Source organism: Canis aureus, chromosome 10 (genome assembly GCF_053574225.1).
Source record: "Canis aureus isolate CA01 chromosome 10, VMU_Caureus_v.1.0, whole genome shotgun sequence".
Classification (NCBI taxonomy): Eukaryota; Metazoa; Chordata; class Mammalia; order Carnivora; family Canidae; genus Canis; species Canis aureus.
The window spans coordinates 25262367-25286164 of record NC_135620.1 but is presented as its reverse complement, the minus strand read 5'-3'; the positions used below and the strand labels follow the sequence as shown (position 1 = coordinate 25286164).

Here is a 23798-nt window from a genome sequence, read left to right as displayed (position 1 = left end):
TGGCCCATTCATTAGAATACCTGTGACTGGCTATTTTATCAGCATTTCCAATAAAGTAAAAAGGGGGAAAATACAGATCTGAGCTTTCATGGAAAGTATTCTAACTCTCACACTAGAATATCTGCCTTAAAAAAATATGGTTTTAAGATCTTTAACTTTTCCTTCGGCATCTCAGTACCCAACTATTTGAAAAGCATCTTTTCTGGGGAATGACATTTCCTAGCACAATGTAACATATTAGTCTGTGCCGAGTGACTCAGTTTGATGTATATGTATTTTTTTTTATGTCAAGTGACCCAAACTTACGTAGAACAAGTGGGCACCTGGTATCAGTTTGATGTCAGGGTTTTTCCAGGTTTACAAGGGAGCTTTAAATACGGTGTGAATTCAAGTCATCTGCAAGCCAACTTGCAGCTCCTGTCAAGATGCTCCTGTCCACAGTCCTTGCCTCTGTTCTGCTCCTCTGCACTGTGGCCAGCCAGGAGTGTTTTAGCTTTATGGGGATCAGTGATGTCAGGTACCTCATTGACAAAGTGCAGGTAAGCTGCAGAGTTGGGCACCAGATGGGAAGGCAGCTAATGGAAATTTAGGTGAACTCACTTAAGGATGAAAAACTCACCACCCATGATGGGTTCTTGTCTTTCTACATCCTTTAGAAACAACCCCCTTCAAGCTGCAGTTGCAGCGCCAATGTGAGTAAATGCTCTTTTGAGAACTTTCCAAACTTATTTTCATGTTTGCATCTGGCATCTTTACTCTGGAATTCTTCTTTTGCAGGTGACCGACTGTTTGTGTCTGCCCATTCCTTCTGTAAGTAGAACAAAACAATATACTCTTGACATCATATTCCTTCAAAGTTTTCAAGTAAAAGTAAATAGCTCCATTTGGCAATTTTAAGTAAGAAAATGTTCCTTGATTGAATTTTTACCCCTCAATATGTCCTTATAATAGCAGGCTCTTGAAATTCTATCCTCTATACCTCGCTTTATGCCTTCAGAAGTTTGCACACTATTCAATGTTTTAAGAAGAATCTTGGATGTCTTTCTGGATTAGTGGCCATGTGCACAATTAAATCAAACTGGAGCTGAGAATATAAGAATGTAGCTTGTATTGTATTGCTTACTGATTTCCTAAAACTCTAGGATTGCAAAATGAGTAAGTAAAATTAATGCTTTTTTTCCTCTTGCATAAACTATCCCTGTGCTATACCTTTTCCCTTCTTCCCTCCCCTCCAATCTGTTTTTTTTGTTGTTGTTGTTGTTGTTTGTTTGTTTGTTTGTTTGTTTGTTTGTTTAGTTGATTTAGGATGGCTGTGGCACAGTTTGAATGCTGGGAGGTTAGCGTGTCTCAGGTAGAAGGAAAGTGCAAAGGGCTTCCAGAGGGTCATTCCTCACACAGGCAAAGAGGAAGTATGGAAGAAATTCTCTGGTTTCCTACCCTAGCAGGGGTCAGATATATCACACCCCATCGGGGCACATCCACTAGATGAGACAAGTGTGAGGCACCTGCCGAGGAGGAACCAAGCATCCTGTAGCCCAGGCCAGCCCTTCAGTTTATGGTCTATGATTTTAGCTACTGCTGAGACACTGGCTCTATCCAATTGGCACATCCCATCAGACTGGTGGGAATTCCTTTCTCTCTACTTTGGAACTTACTTTTACAAGACATGGAACAGAACATTAGGTGTAAAGGAGACTAGAATTAGTTGTTTTCCAGCATCCACAGGCTTTGTGTTCCTTGGATAGAGCATACTGGAAACCTCCAAGGAGTGACACTGCTGAAAAAAGCCCTTGCCTTGAAATGCTGAAGATCATTTCCTAGACCAACAAGGGACTTGTCTAAAAATAATACCAGTTTAGGCTACATTGGTTAAATGAAAATAGTGCCTGAAAGTGTTCTTTTTGTGATTCTTCTCAAAGTGGTCCTCAGAGTGTTTTTTTCAATAAATTTTTATTTACCAGGACAACTGCACCACACCATGCTTCCAAGAGGGTCTGTCCCAGTTGATCAACTCCACAGTGGGAGCAAGATACCTTCTGATTTTCAATCGAGTAAAAAGAACAGTCCAAGACCTAAAGAACAAGTGCAAGGTGAATTTATTTTTATCTGTGATATGCTCTACTTAGTTATTTTTATGTGAAGGTCAATGACAACTCTATCTAAATGAAGAAGGATGATAAAGTTGGAACTGGTAGTTCAAGGTCAATAAGAGTCCCCTAAGAAATTTACTCAGAATGACACAAAGTGAGATCCACCCTGCTAGTCCATTATTCCCTCTAGTTTTAAAAAATACTCATACCCATGTTGCCATTTACTTCTTTCCACTTTATTGAATAATGAAAGAATCTGTCCTGATTGTAATAAGAAGTTTCAATCTAGAGGATCAGAGCTGTGCCTCAAAGGTTACTAAGTTATGCTAGAAATTCAATTCACTAACAGGGTGTTTGTTGTGGCCTATAAAAAGATTTTTTTTTTGATTGGCTAAGAAGGTACAAACACTCAGATCCAGAGGGAGGCTTGCCATTTGCCTTAAGCACCTACTGGCAAGTTCTCTTCTTCAGCATATGCCCTTGTCCCTGGAGGGAAAGGGGGGCATGACTCTTTGAGAATTAGCATCTTCACGTGTGTCCACAGAAGGCAGAGAGCTCTTCACTCAGCTACTTAACTGACTGAGTTACTTACCATCAACAGCATGTAGTCTAAATGCTTAATATTTACTGTTTCATCACAATAACATTCCTTTTTTTTACAATAACATTTCAATAACCAGTGTTTCAATGATCATTTATCATTCTCACTTTATTAGAGGAGGAAAGCAATGCTTAGTGAGGTTAACCCATTTGCCCAAAGCTAGATACTTAATAAGTGGCAGAGTTGAGATTGGAACTCTGGTCCATCTGACCCCAATGACTCTCTTAGCCAAAGTGCTACTCAATGACCTTGGAAGGATGACCAAACAGGATAATAAAACATTGGGACTCAAAGAATCCTGAGAAAAGTTCTCTTCTAGTGAAGAGATTTAGGACCATTTGATAGGTATCTGTGTGTATGTGTGTGCATGTGTGTGTCTCACCCCTGAGATGGTAGCACAAAGTCCGCCACCTACACTGGCTATACAACATGCTAGCCCTGGACCTCTCCATGCATTTGCTCTGTCTCAAGCCCCTGCTGTCTGTACAACCCACCCCACCCCACCCCACTGCACCCCCACTCCACCTCTCGCAGGGCTGCAAGTAGGGTGGTTCCTGGTCCATACTATCTTAGTCACTGTCTTTGTTAACTCTTCTCCCCACAGTATTTCTCCTGTGAACAGCCATGTAACCAAACCACAACAGGCAACACGCTGATGTTTCTGAGGAGTCTCCAGGAAATTTTCCAGAAAAAAAAGGGAGTCACAGTATGAAGATGAATTATTTATGCTATTTATTGAATTAAAAAGCCTCTTCTTTAAGTTGGAGCATTAAAAAATCAGGTGAAACCATGCTAAATCAAAATCAGTGGTAATAATTTGTTTAAAATAATGTATTTTGTAATAAATATAGATGAAGAAAAAGTACACAACTTGGTCTCTTGGTGCTTATTTGCTCCTTGCTGCTCAGAAAAAAAGAAAGTTACAAACTCTGTGGGGGACTGAATGGATCACAGACTCCTATAATAACAAGATTCCTTATTCAGAACAGATGGGAAGAGCCGCTAGTCATGGCTAGGGACATAGAGGGCACAGTTAGGAAGGGTGTATGGACACAGCCACAGGATTGCTGTCAGGGAGGCTCAGGGCATGCCTGATGCACCCTATGTGTGGGTGCTGGGGGAGGGATGCTCAGGGCACTACTGAGGAGTTCAGGGTCCTGAGAAACCACCTGTGCACCTGAAATGGGAGAAGGCAGTGTGGTAAGCCTAGGAGGTGGGAGCCCACCCAGGAATGTAGGCGCCTGCACATAGAAGAGAGCAGAGTACCTGAAGCTGAGCCAGGGCAAGACCCATGGAGCAGACCTTCTGAGTTAGAGCACAAAGCAGAGCAACCTTAGGATCAGTAGTCACCTATTTGCCCCAGAGACCATCAGCTAGTATCCCCCGCATGCTGGGCAGGTTGCCCAGCTGGGGTTCAGAGCCTGATGGGGGCTATACTGAAGGGATCCTTAAACTAGCTAGTCAGCCTGGCAGAGCGTGGCTGTCTCTGATGGTAAATTTAATGTCACCTTGACCAGGCCACAGGGTGCCCAGATATTTAACCAAACATTGCTTCTGGGTGTGTCAGTGAGGGTGTTTCTGGACGAGATTAGCATTTGAATTGGTAGGCTGGGAAGCTGTGCCTCTTGTGCTGGGCCTCATGCAAATCCAATGAAGGCCTCATGCAAATCCAATGAAAAGGCGAGGAAGAACTTGCTCTGACAGCTTGAGCTGGGACATTCTTCTACACGTGGACTGGAACTTACACCATCAGCTCCCAGGCTCTCATGCCTTTGGACTGGTATGATTGCCACACCAGCTGCTTCCTGGGCCTCAACATTGCAGTCAGCAGATTATGGGATTTCCCAGCCTCCTTAAATCACATGAGCCAATTCCTTATTATCTATCTGTATGTCTATCTATCCAGCCTATTGGTTCTATTTCTCTGGAGAACTCTGATTAATAAACTAACCATCTTACCTTAATACTTAACCTGCCACTTACCCCAGGACCTCAGATTCTGTCTTCTATTCTGCAGTGCTTATACCTTCCAAGATACTCTAGAATTTCTTACTTGACCATGTTTACTGTCTGTCTCTCTTCACTCAAATGCCAGCTCCCTGAAGGCAGAGAGCTTTGTTAACTCACTGGTGTATCCCAGATGCCCATCCTGAGCCTGTCCTACTCCTATACCAGAGTAGGCACTCCATAAATACTAATGGAATAAAAGACATTGAAGATGCAAAAACAGAGTATGAACTGGTCTGTAGGTCAGGAATGTGCTCACCTAGAGAAGAGATGGCTCCCAGAACCACTACATGTGCTCAGAAAGGTGAGGTCCCAGGCACCTGGGTGGCTCAGTGTTTGTCTGCCTTTGGCTCAGGGTATGATCCCGGGGTCTCCCTCTGTCTATGTGTCTGCCTCTCTCTTTCTCTCTCTCTCATTAATAAATAAATAAAATCTTTATTAAAAAAAAAAAGGCAAGGTCCCTTCACAGAACTCCAGGCTGGCCCCAAGTGTGGGGTTCACCTGACCTGGCCACTTGGGGGGACCGCCTGCCAGGAACTTCCTGCATGGCCTGCCACTCTGTGTGATGGGCAGGGTGAAGGCAGGGTTAAGGTGAGGGTCTTGGGGTTGGGATGGTCTGACAATCACAATCACCCTTGCTCCTACTACCTGAAGGGTTAGAGGCTTGGGAAGAGCTTACAGGAATCTACCATGGGGAGTATTTTTCCAGGTACTGTCAAAATTAGGATTACTTTCCCTTTCTATTGAGCTAGACCATCCTTGGGTATTTTTGATACCCAATACCACAGAAAGTTCGGAGCATCAAGAGTTCTTCAGTGAGCTTTGCTCAGCCTTTTTTTTTTTTTTTTTTTTTTTTTTTTAAATTTTTATTTATTTATGATAGTCACAGAGAGAGAGAGAGAGGCAGAGACACAGGCAGAGGGAGAAGCAGGCTCCATGCACCGGGAGCCTGACGTGGGATTCGATCCCGGGTCTCCAGGATCGCGCCCTGGGCCAAAGGCAGGCGCTAAACCGCTGCGCCACCCAGGGATCCCTTTTTTTTTTTTTTTAATCAGTTACAATGTCAAGCAATATGAGAAGTGACTTGTATTTTATTGTATTTTTTAAAAAGATTTATTTATTTATTAGAGAGAGAGAGAGCATGGCAGGGGGCAAGGACAGAGGAAGAGGGAGAGGGACTCTCAGGCAGACTCCATGCTGGGAATGGAGCCAGACACAGAGCCTGATATGGAGCCCAGCACAGAGCTCGATCTCACAACCCTGAGATCACAACCTGAGCCAAAACCAAGAGCTGAACGCTTAACCAACTGCAACACCCACACAGCCCAGAGGTGACCGGCATTTTAAGCAGTCCTCAGCCAAAGGTAAGATTCTCTGATACTCTAAGTAGCCCTGGTCCCCTGGAGTTGTACAGACCCTTTAGTGAGGGGGTGGGCACAAATTCAGTGCTGCACCTGCAGCCAAGCCCCTTCTGCCTGGGGGAGATGGAGAAGGAATTTTAGCGAGCCGCACCTAGGTCAGAGGAGCCTGGGCTATCTTCTGGAGTGTAGAAATTTTGAGTCCATGGGGACAGCCAATCATCATTGTTTTAGTCTTAGCTTGCACGGAAAGGAACAAATTTCTCAATGATTTATTTACAGTGACATGTATATGAAAGGGCAAAAGTCGGATTTTCTGTCAAGAGGCTTTCAGAAGGGGACCAATGGCCTAGCCTTTGTCCTCTCTCAATGCCAAAGGCCATAAGCATTTTGTAGTGAACATGGACCTTAAGACAAATAGACAGTCATCACAGCCTGTTGCCCCACTTGCTTCCCAAGAGAAGTGAGAAGCATCATGGAGCAGAGGTGGGGGCGGGGGGGGGGCCTGGGGCATAGGCTCTGACAAGGAGGAGTTCTGAGCATCTCCCGTAAGAGTGGATACAAGACATCGTGTTCCACTATTACTGTTTATAGTAGTTTATCCCAGCGTCTCCCACATGACTTCTTCCCCAAGACCAGAAGTTCCGAGCACTAACTGTCTTCAGCACTGTCCTGAAGACAGTGACTGTCCTGCCTAGCTCTCTAACTGGTCTGAGGATCCCAGGGCACAAAGCACTGAGGTAAAAGCTCTATCTGGCCAGTACATACATTATAATGTATTCAAATTAGGCATGTGATTACTAAGCACTTACTCTGTATATACTTAGCATGCATTATCTCATTTAATCCCATAATAACCACAAGAGTTAAGGATTATTATTTCTGTTTTGTAAGTAAGGAAATTGAGGCTCTAAATGATTAAAGACCTTCCCAAAGTCCTACAAGCTGGTGAGACCTAGAGCAGGACCCTTGCTCATCCCAAATCTATTGTTCTCTCCACTCTATTCTTTTCCTATTTCATGTATATCAGGGTGTGTTGCCTCGGACTACAGTTTAAGGTAAAGCAGATTCATAATTATATGGGTCCATACTCCCTTAGTCCGAAACTTGAGGACCAGATAGCTTTCAGAATTGAAACTATTTGGCCTTCTAAAAAGTGAACACATTGCTCATGCGCCATATGTTACATAATACCCAGAGCAGGATGTGAGACAGGATTCTGTAATTAAGTATATTAATATTCTCCAAAAAAAATAATACATGAGCAGTCACACAAAGTAGTCAGGTTTTGCAGCCAAATGAGTCTCAGCAAATCTTGGGCTTTCAGAACCTTTGGACTTCAGAATTGTGTAATTCCCTAGCTCTGGCCCCACTTACAGAAGCAGGGCACTCTCTCCCAAGGGCTTATCTGGGGCCAGCTGGCCTCTCAGGGAGGGACACAGGCTTCTGTAGCATCCCGGGTCTTGGCCACAGCCCCTTCTCTCATCTCCTCCCCTTGGGTTTTCTGAATGGCACCAGATATGTTCTCCAGTGTGGTTCACCACCCACAGCACTGGGAGCTGCCACCTCAGCAGTACTCACTCCACGTGGGGATCACAGTGAGGACAGATGCTAGTTGTTGGTGATGATTTCAGAACACAGCTTGGGGCCACCGTCGGCTGCCAGAGAAGATGGGGTGAGAGATGAGCTGCAATCCACTGTCATAGATGAGTCAACAGTGTGGCCTGGTGGTTTCCCTCAGTTGTTCTGCAAAAAGTCACATAACCCACAGGATATACCCCTGCAGGCAAGCTCAGCCCAGAGTTCTCAGGGCCTGTGATGAGGTGCACTGTAATTACTCTCCTACCCATGTCAGAAGAGTTGAGATTTCTCTAAAAAACAGCTTGGAGAAAGGAGAACGAATGAACATGCATTGAGTGTTCACTGTGTACCAAGCACTCTGCTAAGCATGTATTATGGAATGTCCAGTTGGATCTTTCCAAGAACCTCATGAGGTAGATATGTAAATTTGTTAATCCCAGTGCATAGATGGGGCAACTGAGGCCCAGAGAAGTTAGTATAACTTGCCCCGAGCACACTGCTCAAAGTGAAGCCAAGGTTCCAACTCAGGTAACTGGCCCTAGAGCCATATCTTACATCTAACCAACAGGAGCATGGAAGCTCTCAACACAGCCTCTGCCTTGTCCAGACTGCCCAGTCCCAGGCAGAGTTGTCTCCAGAAGATTCCAGTCCAAGGCACAGTGACACTGACCAAAGCCAAGCCCAGAGGTTACTGGCTGTAATCAGTCCCCACTGGTCTATCTGCCCATCCATCCAATTTGAAGCAGGAAGATATTGCAAAGGTTCAACTCTGACATTCCCTTCCTAGCCTGCTCCCCTCACCTACTCTAGACCAAGACCTCTCTTCCTCTGCAAAGGGAGCCCTCAACAGAAACGTAAAGACCAGCCACCCACTTAAAGTGTACAGGTCAGTGGTTTTCAGTGTCAGTCACTACGGAGCCATGCAGATCATCACTACCATCTAAATTCCAGAACACCTTCTTTACCTCCAAAAGAAACCCTGTGCTCATTAGCAGCCATTCCCTATTCTCCTTAATCAACTAATAATCTACTCTATTCTCTATAAATTTGCCTTTTCTGGATTTTTCCTATAAATGGAATCATACAATATGTGTTTTTCTGTAACTGGCTTCTTTGACTTAGTACGATGCTTTCATTCATGTTGTAGCATACAGCCATACTTTGTCTCCTTATTGCTAAATAATATTCTGTTGTGTGGATATATTGCATTTTGTTTATCCATCCGTTGATAGACATTTGGGTTGATTCCACTTTTCAGCCATAATGAATAATGCTGCTACAAACATTCATGTGAAGGTTTTTGTGAGACATATGCTGTCATTTCTCTTGAGTATATACCTAGGAGTAGAGCCGCCGGGTCATAGGTATTTATTTTTTTAGAGAAAGAGAGAAAGGGGAGAAGGAGAGAGAGAATCTTAAGCAGGTTCCTTGCCCAGGGCAGAGCCCGAGGCAGGGCTCCATCTTACCACCCTGAGATCATGACCTGAGCCAAAATCAAGAGATGCTTAACTGAGCCACCCAGATGCCCCTAGGTCATATGGTAACTCTATTTAATTTTTTAGGAACTGCCAAACTGTTTTCTTTTTTTTTTTTAAGATTTATTTTTTATTTATTTATTTATTTATTTATTTATTTATTTATTTATTTATTCAGAGAGAGAGAGAGAGTCAGAGAGTCAGAGACACAGGCAGAGGAAGAAGCAGGCTCCATGCAGGAAGCCCGACATGGGACTCAATCCCACGTCTCCAGGATCACAGCCCAGGCTGCAGGTGGCGCTAAACCACTGCACCACCAGGGCTGCCCTGCCAAACTGTTTTCTAAAGGGGCTGCACCAGTTTCCATTCCCATCATTTCTCCACATTCTTATCAGTAATTGATGTTTTCGGTCTTTTCAATTATAGCCATCCCAGTGGGTTTCTGGCAGTATCTCATCGTAGCTTTGATTTGTGTTTCCCTAATAACTACTGATGCATCTCTTCATGTGCTCATTGGTCACTTGCATATCTTCTTTGCAGAAATGTCTGTTCAAATGCTTTGCCCATTTTTTTTTTTAATTGGGCTACTTGTCTTTTTATTGTTAAACTGGAAGAGTTCTTTTTTTTTTTTTTTTTTGGAAGAGTTCTTTATATATTCTCGATAGAAGTCCCTTATCTGATATAAGATTCTCAAATATTTTCTCATTTTGCAGGTTGTCATTTTATTGATGGGATCCGTTTGTAGCATGAAAGTTTTTAATTGTAATCCCGATTGTCTATATTTTGTCACAGGTGTTTTTTTTTTTTTTTTGTCAGTTGCACTTTTGGTATTCTAAGAAACCGCTGTCCAATACAAGTTCATGCAGATTTACTCCTATATTGCCTTCTGTGTATTTTATAGCTTTACTTCTTACATCTCACTCCACAACCCATCTTGAGTTAATTTTCATATACTGTGTGTAATAAGATCCTGACTTTTGGTATGTGGATGTACAGTTGTACCAATACCACTTGTTAGAAAGACTATTCTTTCTGCTTTGAATTGTCTTGGCACCACTGACAAAATCAATTAACCATAAATGTAAGGGTTTATTTTTGGACTCTCACTTGTATCCCATTGATCTATATATCAAACCTAATGCCAGCATGACACTGTCTTGATTAACATAGCCTTGTAGTAGGGAAGTGTGGGTCTTCCAATTTTATTCTTCTTTATCAAGATCATTTCAGCAATTCTGAGTCCTTTGCATTTCCATATGAATTTTAGGATTAGCTTGTCAATTTCTGCACTCCCTCCCAAGAAAAAGCCAGCTGGGATTTTGAAAGGAGTTGCATTAAATCTATACATCCATTTGGGAAATATTGTCACCTTACTTAACAATATTTGAACACTATTTAGTCTTGTGACCCATGACATAGAATACTTTTCCATTTATTTAGATATTTAAAAGTCTCTTTCAACAAACCTTTGTAGTTTTCAGCATATCAGTTTAGCACATCTCATGTTAAGATATGCCTATTTTTCAAATGGTATTGTAAATGGAATTGCCTTCTTACTTTCATTTTTTGGAATGTTCATTGCTAGGGTATAGAAATGTAGTTGATTTCTGTTGTTGATCTTGTATCCCGAAATCTTGCTGAACATGTTAATTGGTTCTAATATTTTTTCAATGCATTCTTTAGGATTTTCTGTGTATAAGATCATATCACCTGCACATGAAGCAGTTCCATTTTTCTTTCCAATTTGGATGCATTTTATTTCATTTCATTGCCTAAGGGCCCTGGCTAGCACCTCCATACAATGTGCAATGGAAGTGGTGAGAGCAGCCCTCCTTGCCTTGTTTGTTCTTAACCTTAGTGGGAAAGCATCTAGCCTTTCACCACTGAATGTGATGTTGGCTGTGGACTTATCACAGATGCCCTACCCAAAGCATGTGCATTGGAGGTCCATTTGGAGGTCCAAAAGCCTGGAGGCCAGGCACCTGTAGTTCTTGGGGTTTCACCTGTAGAGACAGGTCCAAAGAACACTACTGCAAGCACCCTGCATTGCAAACAACTCAGACTCAGAGAGAGGAAGGGAGGTCAAAATAAGAAATTAGAAAAATCACATAAGTGATGCTCTCCCTGTGTTCCCCAACTCCTGTGGTTTTTTTTTAACTTTATAGTTTATGAAACCATTTTTGCATTTGATTCTTACCAAAGCCCTAGCAGGTAAATAATGGAGACCCACTGTTAAATCCTCCATTTTACAGATAAGAAAACTGAGGCCCAGAGGGGACAAAAGTTTCCCAAGGTCACAAAAGTAGCTGATGATAGTGCAGACCTGGAACGCAAGGTGGAATTCTCTCTAGTCTGAGGTTCTTTCCACTACAGAGAAGTAAAGGACAACAACGAGGTAGACAGTGAGATCTAGAAAACAGGAAGAGAAGAGTCCTGAGGCTCAGATGCTCTCACCACTGAGGACCCTGGTCACAAGGTACCAGAAGCCGAGATCTATGGATGGTTTTGTTGACCTCTGCTGCCACCAAGTGGTGATTCTGGAGTTTATCAGCCAAGAGAGCCTTTGGGTGACTCGTTTTTGTGGTGCAGCAGGAGAGAAAAGAGAAATCGAGGGAGACACTTTCAAAAGGCAAAGGAAATGAATCTAAGGAGATTTTCCCCCACTGGGATCTAAAATACAAATGGCAATTAATGTGCATGCCAGTTCTGCTGGCTGGTGGGGCTGCCCAGGGCCCAATGCTGAAGATTCTGAAGTAGGATTTAGCTCATCAGGAAAAGACTCTATGACTCATTTGGGGCACCAGTGCAGGCACAGAAGTGAGAGTGGCGTTGTGGACACATGCCACGGGGCAGCAGAAGAGCAGTCGCCTTTCCACGTGGTGATTTTAGTGAGGGAGAAAATTTAGAATAATGAAACCATTCTGGAAACCAGACTGTGGGCAAAGTATTTTATTGTGTTTTGTTCTCCCCGTGAAGACAAAGCTGCAAGAATGCCGGGCCCAGCACGCTCAGCGCCACCACCTCCCAAGTGCCTTTTTGGCATGTGCCGCTGCTCAGGCAGGGAGGCTCTCCCAAGACTTGCCTCTACAGGTGGCTGACCTCGGCACAGCCTGTAGCAAAATGAGGCTGTGGTCAGGGCACAACATATCCGGCCAGGTGACACTGGCCCTTGGGAAAAAGGATGAAAAATAAGGCTTTCATCTAACCGGGATTATCAGTCAGCAAGACCCAAGGGTCAACAAATCATTGAGAAAATCATTTCTGTGAAGCAACAGTTGGCAGAGTATCACCCCTGAGAACAGATGTGAAGGGCCATGAGGTTGTCCGTGGCAATTCGTAAATGTCCAACAAAGGTATTATAGGAAGAATGCATCTTCATTCCTTGAAAATGGATTTTCCAGGAACTGAAAGCAGATCAATGAGGTCTGGAGCAAGAATGTCACAGCAAGAAGCAGACCTGCATTATTCCAGCAAGTTTCTGGGACAGTGGATCCTGGCCTGTGGGTAGGGATGGCTCTGCTGGATTCATGGGCTTCCAACAGGCTGAAGAACTGACTGCTGACCAGGGTTGGGACCCCACTTCTACCAACAAGGGGCATATTTCTCATGGTGTCTGAGTCAGGTATCTCCCTGTGAACAGATAAAACTATCCACATTCCAAACAACCACCTCATGCGACATTCACTGTTACACACGGCCCTTGGGTCATTCACAGGTGTGGCTTTGTGGGAGAAATAACTGAGAGGATGAATGAAAAGTAAGCATTCTTCCTTCCTGGGAGCTGGTGGGAGATAAAAGAGAGCTCTGCCTCTGCTGGATGGAAAGAGGCTGCATAAGCCAAGGGTTGGACTCTGCTCCCCACAGACACTGGACACAATTCCATGCCATCCCACCACCTATACTCAGGGACTCAAGATAGTCACCTTCCTGCGACTTCTCAGGGACTGTTGGGCTCTGCAGTTCTCCAATATCCAACATGTCTCACTCCACCCCCAGCCTAGACTAGGAGGAAGGCACTGGTTTCCATGTCTTCAAAGACTGGATGCTATTGCTTCCTAGAGCATGACCTGCCCATGAACTCAGAGCTACTTGGTAAATTCAAATCTAGGACTTGATAAAGAGCCTTGGAAGTTGTAACTCTTTAGGTGAAACTTGTTCAAGATGAGGCCCAGAAAAGTCACTGGGAACCTTCCCCTTCCACTGGAGGGCCACAGCCTCCTCTCCTACTCCAGCAGAGGCAAAGCCGGCACCCATGTGTGCCTCTTGTACCGTGAGAGTATTTTCAGAAAGGGGAGCTTCCAAATGGGGTGGTCACTGCTCTGAAAGGCCAAATCCAGGACGATCAGAATTTGGCTTGTTAGAAACTTCTTCCTTCCTCCTGAAGTACCCATCACCAGGGTGGTGACAAGTGACCAAGTGTTAGCAAGCATCCAGCTGCTCTGGGTTTGGCAAGGTCTTGGCACTAAAGCCACCTTGCTGCTGAATATTTAATCACATAAGAAAAAATGGTCTGACCTATTAAACGAGAAGAACAAGTAAAAAAAATATTGCATAAAATAGGTATTTTTTTGTTCTTTCTGCTTATTCATATTTTCTTTTTCTATAATAAAGAGGCACTGCTTTTATTATAGGATTTTTTTGGAAAGCCACTTTCATCTGTTCACGGTGGGAAGTGGCCAATATCTAAGCACAGCTTTAAGAAAGAGATCATTCCTCTGCCTGGCCCCGGACAAAACCCAAAGACAGTAGCACTTCACTCAAGATGTTTAAGTATGCAAAATGTGTTACTACTCTTTTCCTTTTATGAGAGAGGGCAAAAAGCCAGGAGAGCCGTGAATGTGGGTGCTTTAGTAAAAAGCCCAAGCATTTGATTTACGTTCTAGGGCTTGTCCTGGGCTCAGTCTTGTGGGTTTGATCCATCATGCTCTTCCCCTGGATCTAGGGCCTGGCCCCACCAACACATGCTAGTAGGCGTCCGCTGCCCCAGGGGAGGCAGCAAGAGGTTTGCTAGACCTTTTTGATGAAGGCCATCCTTCTGGAGAGAATTTGCAGTCAACAAGGCTGAAGCAAAATGGTTTCCTGTTGACTAGAAAAATCAGTGACTCGTCCCATTTTGTCTTCTCAGCTCTCCAGGTTCCCAGTTTGGAGCTAGAGAAGGAGAAACTGAGGAAAAGAAGGAGCTGAAGGGATATTGGAAACTGATTGTCCATCTTCTCAATGATGTTTCTGAGTGGCCACCTCTGTCAGGCTCTGTGTGAGGCACCAGCAATAGAGAAGTGAAGAAAAAGTTGCAGCTGTCCCAGGGCTTTCATGCTGGCTGGGGAGTGGAAAAAGTCATCAGGCAGTTATGATGCAAGGGGATGTGGTAGGGGCTGAGCAGGGGCTGTGGGAAGAACCTACAGCAAGCACAACTCATCCTGGCTGAGGTATAAGGGCAGGCTTCCTGGAGGAAGAGACTTCTAGACTAAAGCCTGGATGACAAAGAAGAGTTGGTGAAGCCAAGGACAAGGGAATGGGGGCAGTGATAAGAGAGTGTCAGGTGGGCACAGCATATGTAAAGATCCAGAGGCAAGAGTAAGAATGTTATTTTCAGGATGCTGGTGATGACAGGGTTGATGACTAAAGCTTTACCTAAAGGGCAATGGGGAGCCACTGAGGGCATCTGACTAAGGGAGTCACTTGCCCAGATTTCTTTTCTTAGATCCCTTGGGCCACAGTGATCTTTTGCAATGAGAGAGAGAGAGAGAGAGAGAGAGAGAGAGAGAGAAGGAAAGGGTGTGGGAGGTGGGAATGAGGGCAAAGGAGGACAGCCTTTGGGAGCCCATTGTGGGCTCTTGGACTCATGCTCTGAGTTCAGTAGGGAGGTGGGGAGATGGTGCCCTGTAACAGAGGGTGGATGGTCTGGTTTAAGTCCTCACTTCTGGGCCTGGGCCATTGAATTTGTACAGTACAGTGAAATACACCTCTACTCCTTTCCAAGGGCTTTTGAACCTGCTGGATGGGAAAACAGATCAGTGAGCTCACTACAAACAGGTAAATTCTGTGTCGATCTCAGTTACTAAGCACCTAGCTCACCTCTAGTCACATGTGGGACTTCAGAAGGGCTTTCTGGCGATAAGAAGGGTGGCCACTGAAGCCCCATAACACAGATTAGATAGGAAATGAATGACAGGGACGTTTCAGAAAGTCACAATGAATTCATTGCAAAGAAGAGTGCCAAACTCCAGGAGGTGCAGCTGGCTAGGAAGGAAGCACACTGACCTGGTGCTCAGGGGTTGGTCACCGTGTGGTCCCCGCGGATTGCCTGCAGTGAGAGCTCATACCCAAGGAACATGGCAGCACTCATGGGGAAGCCACGCACAGCGTTCACCGTGATGCCTCTGAAAAATACCTTTGGCAGGAGGCAGCGTTATCTCAGAGGACTGACCCAGACCCTCTACAGAGCCACCCAGTGAGGTGCAGAGAAAGGGCTGGGGATGTTGCCCACTTGTCCTAGCCAGGACTCCACAGAGCCCAAAGGACCCGTGCAAGCCCAAACCACCCAGGATGCCCGAGTCATGCCCCTGCCACGCCCCTGCCACAACCCACACCACCTGTGCTTGGGCTTTTCCTCCCAGGCCTGGTACATAAACACTAAATACTGTGGGCAAACTGTTGATTGTGAACACCCATATACACTTTCTTAACTGCTACTCTTTCTTATGTGTATACTTAACACACACATGTACACACACACACACACACATACACACGCATGCACAAAATCCTCTGAAACCTGAAAGTCCGAGCTCTCCACTCCACTCACTTCGCAATGGCAGACAGAGCAGCTTGACAGGTGCTTCTCAGGATGTCCCCCAAGTGGCAGAGTGGGAAAGAACGCAGGCCATACTTTTATGATGGTAGACAGGACGTTGAGACACAGCTTTGCCATTGAATTGCTGTGTTACTTGGGAAGTGGCAAAGTCTCTAGAACTCAACTTACCAACTATGAAATGGGGGTAACAATACTACTGACCTGACAGGCTGTTGAATAAATGAGATGATGCCTTCAAAAGCTCTTGCACCGTGCTCGCCATGCAGCCAGCACTCATGAACTGCCGGCTATCCCATCACCCTCGTTATTATCAGTAACCATCTTTACACAAAGTGGGACTCAACCTTAAGTCATCAGCATGAGTGCTCAGTAGTAGTGTCGTGTATTGATGAACTGCTTAACTCAGCCATTCGTACAAGAACCCTGTATTTGTCTTCTAACCCTTGCATCCCTAGGGCCTATGATAAGATGCTTCACTTCCTCTGGATCTTGCTGCCCAGTGCTGCATAGAAATCAATCAATGTAATGTGGTTCCAGTCCTTGCTGTTTAAAACCCACTAGGGGGAGATAAGTCCCATTTGGGAATAACTACAATACAATCTAGAATGTGATGAGAACAGATAAGGACTTTGATGAGGGGTGACATGGGGAGGTGAGGAGGACTTGTCCTAAATGTCTTTTCTGGGAAGAGACAACTTCTCAGAAACTGAAGGAAACTCTACCCAAGCACAAATGACCCAAGAACTGTCAGGAATGGATATAAACCCATTTATCTGACTCCTGTATATTTACTAAGTGTAATAAAGAGAACTGGTACTTTTAAGGAAGTAGAAATCCAGCCCTTCTACATTTCCTCAGTTTTCTCGGTTGTTGGGCACTGTGGTGTCAGGGTAGGTACAGGCCACTGTCGTGGGCCAGTATGTCAGGATGTCTTCTTTTGGGAGAGGCACCTGTACCTTGGCACTTCTGCAAGATGGCAGTCTGCAAGATGTAGCTTGGTTGCAAAGGGGAGAGAATGCCTCTGTGGATTTGGGGGAAGCCTTGACCCTCCCCGGGAATGGAACTGATGGTCAAAGATCCCCAGAGGTGAGCAAGTGGCTCAGCAAGCCCTGGAGTGATTCAGAGATGGGGCACACAGGACACTTGGAACATCAGGGCTACTCTCTCATGTCTAACCTTTCTGGAATTGCCCAGGCTTACCCAGAGTGACTGAATAACAGCAGGGAAGTGGCTCCAGCTCTGAAAGGAAAATTCTATGCTGGGTGCCCATGGACACTCCCCTGTGAGTCTGGGCCTGGCTCTGCTCTGAGGCCAAGCCAGCAGGGCTCAGCTTGGAGTGTGGACCTCCTCCCCCACAGCCCTGGGCCCTGCAGGAACCATGAAACACTTCAGACATACAGACATGAACTCCCTCCAGCAGCCATGGCCTGCTCTGCTGTGAAGCCTGAAGACGGCAAAGTGCAGACCTGCTGGCTTTTACCCTGAGCTTTCAGAACACAAAATCACCAGACCTAGTCTCTCCTCCTGAAGCCTCAATGGCTCTCCACTGCCCATGGAAGTCTACACACTTCCCTGGCCTGCCAAGATTCTTATACTCAGGCCCTGCACTTTCTCTGGGCAGCCTCTTACACCTGACATTCTGGGCAGGTTAACAGCTTGTCACTCCTCCAAGGAGCCTGCTTTCTCCTACCACTGGGTCTCTTCTGCTCTGTCTGCCAGGATGTTCCCCAGGCCTGGCTGTACCCTCAAGCAGTCTTCCCATGGTCACCTCAAGCTGGACTGTGGCCCGTTGTCTTCTGTGCACTCAATGGCTCTGCCATCTCAGCACTTCTCACACTGTCTCTAAGCACCCTTCATTTGTCTGTGTACCCATTAATAATCTCAGTCAGGGTAGTGACAGCAGGGCTCTGTGTAGTTTACCTTGGAACCTCCAGCATCTACACTTCTGAACCCCCAGCATCTACACCTCTGAACCCCCAGCATCTAATGCTTTTCTTGGCCCAGAGGGCCCTTTATAAATCTTACTAAATGAATCAGTAGATGGATGAATGGATAGATGGAAGGAACAAATTCCTTGTGAAAAGGGAACAGTCTCTGAGCTGAAAGAATCCTGTGGGTGGTAGTGGTAGTGGGGGATTCCTAGAGGGGAGGGAGGGCTCCAGTCCCTAGATGGCAGAACCAAAAGGCAACCAACCTTGCTGTCTCAGGAAACTGCTCTTCCTACAAATGTTCCTTTCCACCTCCCCTTAGAATTGTCCAATCTCGATCCACTGTCACAAACTGCCTCACAACATCCACCTCTGCGCACCTAAATGATACCAAGTCGCTCCTCCAGCCTCCTGATCTCAGATGGTAACTCTTTAAGTTGCAAGATGGCCCAAGTGACCCATGACAAATGTCACAGCAGGCAGAGAATGGACTCACAGCAGGCAGAGAAGGAACTTATTTTTTGACTTGGGAATGCCCCCAAAGTCCTAGACTTCTAATTCCTTTTATCAAAAAGGCTGCATGGATGCCTGGGTGGCTCAGTCGGTTAAACGTCTGCTCAGGTCATGATCCTGGAGTCTGGGGATCAAGCCCTGTATCAGGCTTCCTGCTCAGCAGGGAGTCTGTTTCTCCTTCTGCTCCTTCCCACTGCTTTTGTTCTCTCTCTCTCTCTCTCTCTCAAATAAATAAGATTTTTTTAAATAAGATTTTTTTTAAAAGGCTGCTTTTGTAGTAATCATTAAGTGAGTTACAAAGATCTGTCAAACTTGGGTACTATTACCATTATTCTACTTCTTCGCAATTCTTTATTCTCACTGAGTTCTTCTTCCATAGTGAAGTGGGGACAGGTTGGCTTACCCTGCTTCAGTAAGCCACAGTAAAAATTGCAGGAATGGATGCTCCATCGAGCCAGCACCACAGCCAGCTGTGACTGGAGCCATCCATTAGTACCCAAGAATAAACTACTTCTCCTGCTGCTGGGAAGGACTATGAGACAAGCCATCTGTCCAGGGCTATATGGGATGTTTTCTTCATGTTACTACTTATGTTTACATGCAAACACATATACAAACATACCTAAATCTACCTACCGACATACATGCTTGCATAGTCTGTGAATATTTTTGGAATATTAAGAAACTCCTAACAGTGACTGCTTTTGAGAGAAGACTGAAGACCAAGGAGGGACAATTAGACAGTATATCTTCTAACACCTTTTGAAACTTTCTATGTTCATATATTATCTATTTTCAAAACCAACTAATAAAAAATTTAAAAAATGATTTTCAGTTAATGAGGGGATAATCAAGTTGAATACTGCTACCCCTATTTAAAATCTGTCTCTGGAATGCCTGGGTGGTTCAGTGGTTAAGCATCTGTCTTCTGCTCAAGGCATGATCCTGGGTCTGGGGATCAAGTCCCACATCGGGCTCCCTGCATGGAGCCTACTTCTCCCTCTGCCTGTGTCTCTACCTCTCTCTCTCTCTCTCTCTGTGTGTCTCTCATGAATAAATAAAATAGTTTAAAATAAATAAATAAATAAAACCTATCTCTGAATATAAATTATGGATCAATGCTACTGAGATTAAGAAATCAATCATCTGACCTCAGCTGCCTTCTAGGACTTTGTTTTTAACAGAGCACAGTAATTTCTGGATGAAATAATAGCAGCAATGTACTTATCCTCTATAGACTTTATGGAATTGGGATACAATATTTTGATACATTAATTTGAATAATATGATACATTAGTATTTTAATTAATAGTAGACAAAAACATCTCAAATAAAACAGTACCCTGTTTGAAACTCTCTGATGTGTCCCTCTGTACTTGTTGGTTGAATCACAAACTGTGCTTCTGTTAAAATAATACAAAAGATAAGTGAGGTGAGGATTCTAGGAAGGTGGCAGAACAGGAAATGCCAGCAATCTGCTTCCTTACCTAGATAAGAGTTGCATTGGTAGAAACTGTCTGGTGTAACTATTTTGGAAATCGGGGGTTTATTTAATGCTTAAAACTTCCAGGAGAAGGTTTGGACAGTAAATCTGGTTAATTTCAGTCCATTTTAGCTCTTAGCAAGGGAACAGCTGCCCATCCTCCACCCCCAGGCCTGTGGCAGACAGCTGCACACACGTGCTGGGAGCAACCTGCACACACAGCTTCTGGAAGCCAGAGTGGGCAATAAGGACCCTGTCTTCCAAATATTGGACATCTTATTTTTGATCAGTGATTGGGGTTTCTGATCACAGAGGTACCAAGAGGAAGGTGGCCACTGCTGTTTCCTCTCCTCTCACTGATGCAAGTCCTTCCTCCTATGGCTGGTGCCCCACTCCCCCTTCACTTATCTTTTTTTTCCCCTTTTGGGGGATAGATATTAAAGACTAGGACATTCAAAAGCTACTGCATGTATGGGGAAAATTGGAAAGTAACTGTGCATGCCCAGAGAAAGGCTCAGAAAGGAACTAAAAAGACCTTAAGTTTACAGTTCCAGCTGGTCTTCGGCAGACGGACAGGCTAAAACAATTTTAAAAAGTGAAACAATAAATAAAAACAATAAAAAAACAATAAAAAAAGACACTGGGACAGGAAGAGAGAAATCTGATTTCCAGAGTTACCACATAATTAAACTCAAAAGTCTAGTTTTCAATAAAAACATAACCAGGCATAAAAAGAAACAAGAAAGTATGGTCCCTTCAAAGAAAAAATAAATAAAGAGAAACTGTACCTGAAAAAGACCTGGTAGCAGATCTACCTAACAAAGACTCTAGAAATGTCTAAATGATGTTTGAAGAACTAAAGGAAGATATGGAGAAAGTCCAGAAAATGATACATGAACAAAATGAAAACATCAATATGAAGTAGAAAACCCAGAAAGAAACCAAATAAAAATTCTGCAGCTGAAAAGCACAACTGGAATGAAAAATTTACTACAAAGATCAAAGGTATATTTGGGCAGGTAGAAAAAAGAATCAGCAAACTTAAAAATAAGACAATGGAAACCACTGTGTTTAAGAAAAAGAAAGAAAAAAGATTGAAAAGAGCCTAGAGATCTGTGGGAAAATATTAAGTAAATTAATATATGCATTGTGGGAGTCCCAGAAGGAGAAGAGAGATAGTAGCAGAGAAATAATGACTAATAACTTCCTAAATTTGGTGAAAGACATGACTATAAACATCAACAAAACTTAATGAACTCCAACTAAAATAAACTCAAAGAGACCCACACCAAAACGTAATCAAACTTGTGAAAGTAGCAAGATAGAAAGAACACACTACAAAGAATCTTCAGTAAGTTTAACAATAGATTACTTATCAGAAACTTTAGAGACCAGAAGGTAATAGGCCAACATATTCAAAGTACTAAAAGAAGAAAAAAGAGTCAATCAAGAATACTGTATCCAGGAAAACTATCCTTCAAGAGTGCTCGAGAAATCAAGACATTCCCAGATAAACGAAAGCTGAGGGAGTTTGTTACCACTAGACCTACCCTGCAAGAAATGTTCAAAGGAGTCCTAGAGGGTGAAATGAAATGGCACTAGAGAGTAACTTGAATCTGTATGAAGAAATAAAGATCTCAAAAAAAAGGAAATACATGTGTGTGACAACAGTGTGGCATCGTGGCAGTACAAAATGTCCCTATCTTGTCTTCACCTCAACAACAAGAGTTGGGCATCCATCCACAACATGGGTACCTCTGCGGGAGTTGTGGGATCCAGCACCATCTGCCAGGGACTCAAGAGTCCTGCCCGCCTGTGTATCAGGTACTAGTCCAAAAGACCTCAGTACTGGCAGTGGAAGCTGCAGCAGCCTATGAACAGGCTCTGGTGCCTCTCAGCTGCAGTCTAGGATTGCCTGGTGAACCAGGATTGGCCAGTCACCTACAGACAAGAGAGCCTTTGTGGAAGTCCAGGTTTCCAGAGAAGTCCCAGCATTCCATTGAGGTGAAAAAGAAAGAAAATTAGTCTGGATGCACCGGTGTGGGTAATTAGTAAAGATTGGAGGGCTGGGAATGAGGCAGCCATGTGAGGAAAGGTCCAGTGTTCAGTGGTAACTTTAACACTAGTAAAACTGCTAATACTAATACTAAAGCCAATGACACCTGGCTCTATTTTAAATATACTGTGTTATGCATGAAACCAAGCACTTTTTATATGGCCAATTTAATTTCACTAACAAATATCCCTGTTGTTCATGGTAGGGATGATTATCCTTGGAGAGACTGAAGCCCAGAGGTGAAATAACTTGCTTGGATTTCCCCTAGCTCATGAGTAACCAGGCTGGCTTTAACTCAAGTCTGCTGACTCAAAGGAGAAAGCCAAGAAAACTAGTGGCCCACTGGAGGCAGAGCATGCATGACTGTTTCTCTGGAGGGTATCAGGGGCAACATAGGGATGAATTTCTTTATAATCTCGGATGCCAAACTTGGAATTTGGTTGTCATCCTAGGATAGTTTAGAGATAGGAACGGGCTTGGATTTTGACAAGCCCTTTGGATGCAGGGAGGAGGAAAGAGAAGGGAAACAAAGCCAGGCTGGAGGATGCCTCATACAAGACTAGAGATGATGGGGTGTGAACTCAAGTGGAGTCAGACAGTAGAAGATAGACCGGGGGACTGAATGTTGATATGACTGCCATGCATGGCTGTGTGACCTCAGGGAGGTTACCCATCCTCTCTGAGCCTATCTCTTCCACCAGCCTGGGGCATGGATTAGATAAGACAAGGATCTAAGTAGTGCTGTATATGGTGACCGCTGGTACTTTGGTTTCCTGACTTCCCCCTCTGTAATCTCATATGCCCCCAAAGACTGGCCAGCCCACCTTCCAGGGACTGACACTGGCCCCACATGACTGCTGATGGGCTTACTTTAAGACCTTCCTTCTGGTAACTCTGGGAGATACAATCCAGGACACCTTTGTATTTGTTTAAATAAACGCCGTCAGCTTGGAGTCGACTTTTCACAACATCCATAGGAGTTGCTGTCCCCCAAGAAATTGCACCTGTAAAGAGACAATCAGGTATCAGGGACTGGCTGTTTGGGGTCTGGAGGGGACATGGTTCCCTGCCTATTTCCACCATTGACAGGTTAACAAGCTGCTGGGGAAGTGGCAAGAGCTCAGTCAAGACCTGTGAAGGCCATCCCTGAACTTCCCTCACCACTCGCTCTGGGCTTTACAGAAGTCTCCTCCTCTAGGCCTTGGGTTTGCCATCTGTAAAATGGAGCAATAGTACTTATCTTCATGAGGTTACTGTTAGGACAAATAAATGGATGCACGTGAGAGCATTCAGCACAGTGCCAGACCCACAGCCAGTCCTTTATAAGTAGATGCCTTTATTAGCAGCTTTTATTGAAGAAACAGGAACATGCCCCACTGAAGAGGTGGGCCAATTCTTTACAGTGCCTTTCTGAGGCACCACAGGTGAGAACACAGAGTGAAGCCTGAGGTGGAAAGCTTGCAGCTCCCCCAGAGACAGAACCTACTCTGAATTCAGAGAAGCTAAGGCAAACACTTGCAGGTAGGCTGCTTGCCAACAAAGGGCCAGGCTAAGGACTAAAAGAGTAGGGGCAGGTCTTTACAAATCTAGTAACTTTTCCAGATATCTGAAATAGACGCCTTGGGACAAAATAACACTGGGTCATCCTCATTGGAGAAGTTCAGGTGCCCTAGTTTGAGCATTTTGGTGACTTTAAGGGACTCTAGGAAAACAGTGCCAGGTTACTGTATAAACACTGAAACTGGCACATTCTAGACAGGAAGAGAAAAACACACAGATGCCAAAGTCCAAGGCATCTGGTTTACAAGGTTTAATAGTTGCTGCCCAGGGACTCCCAAAAGAGACCTTAGCCTGCCTTGGACCCTCTGCCCATCCTAGCCTCCAGCCCCTCG

General features: G+C 44.4%; 2 protein-coding genes across 11 annotated transcripts in view; one reads left to right on the top strand and one right to left on the bottom strand.

Moving 5' to 3' along the window:
* The first annotated feature begins 350 nt into the window (after positions 1–350).
* On the top strand, positions 351–12304 carry IL9 (interleukin 9). The gene is made up of 6 exons (XM_077913158.1): positions 351–539; positions 657–692; positions 778–810; positions 1962–2090; positions 3296–3397; positions 12089–12304. Exons 1-6 carry the CDS (start codon positions 426–428, stop codon positions 12302–12304), a joined length of 630 nt encoding a protein of 209 aa, XP_077769284.1. The 5' UTR covers positions 351–425.
* The window catches only part of SLC25A48 (solute carrier family 25 member 48), a 47260-nt gene continuing 35508 nt past the window's right edge, over positions 12047–23798 (bottom strand). For 7 of the 10 annotated variants that reach the window (XM_077911751.1, XM_077911756.1, XM_077911755.1 and 4 more), the window contains 3 exons: positions 22777–22910; positions 15374–15503; positions 12047–14429 (listed from right to left, as the gene is read on the bottom strand). In XM_077911751.1, the coding sequence (XP_077767877.1) occupies positions 15381–15503; positions 22777–22910 (257 nt within the window). In that variant the 3' untranslated portion in view covers positions 12047–14429; positions 15374–15380. Of the gene's footprint in view, positions 14430–15373; positions 15504–19709; positions 19771–22776; positions 22911–23798 lie in introns of those variants that run through there. The other 3 variants (XM_077911752.1, XM_077911753.1, XM_077911757.1) reach the window with 3 other exon arrangements.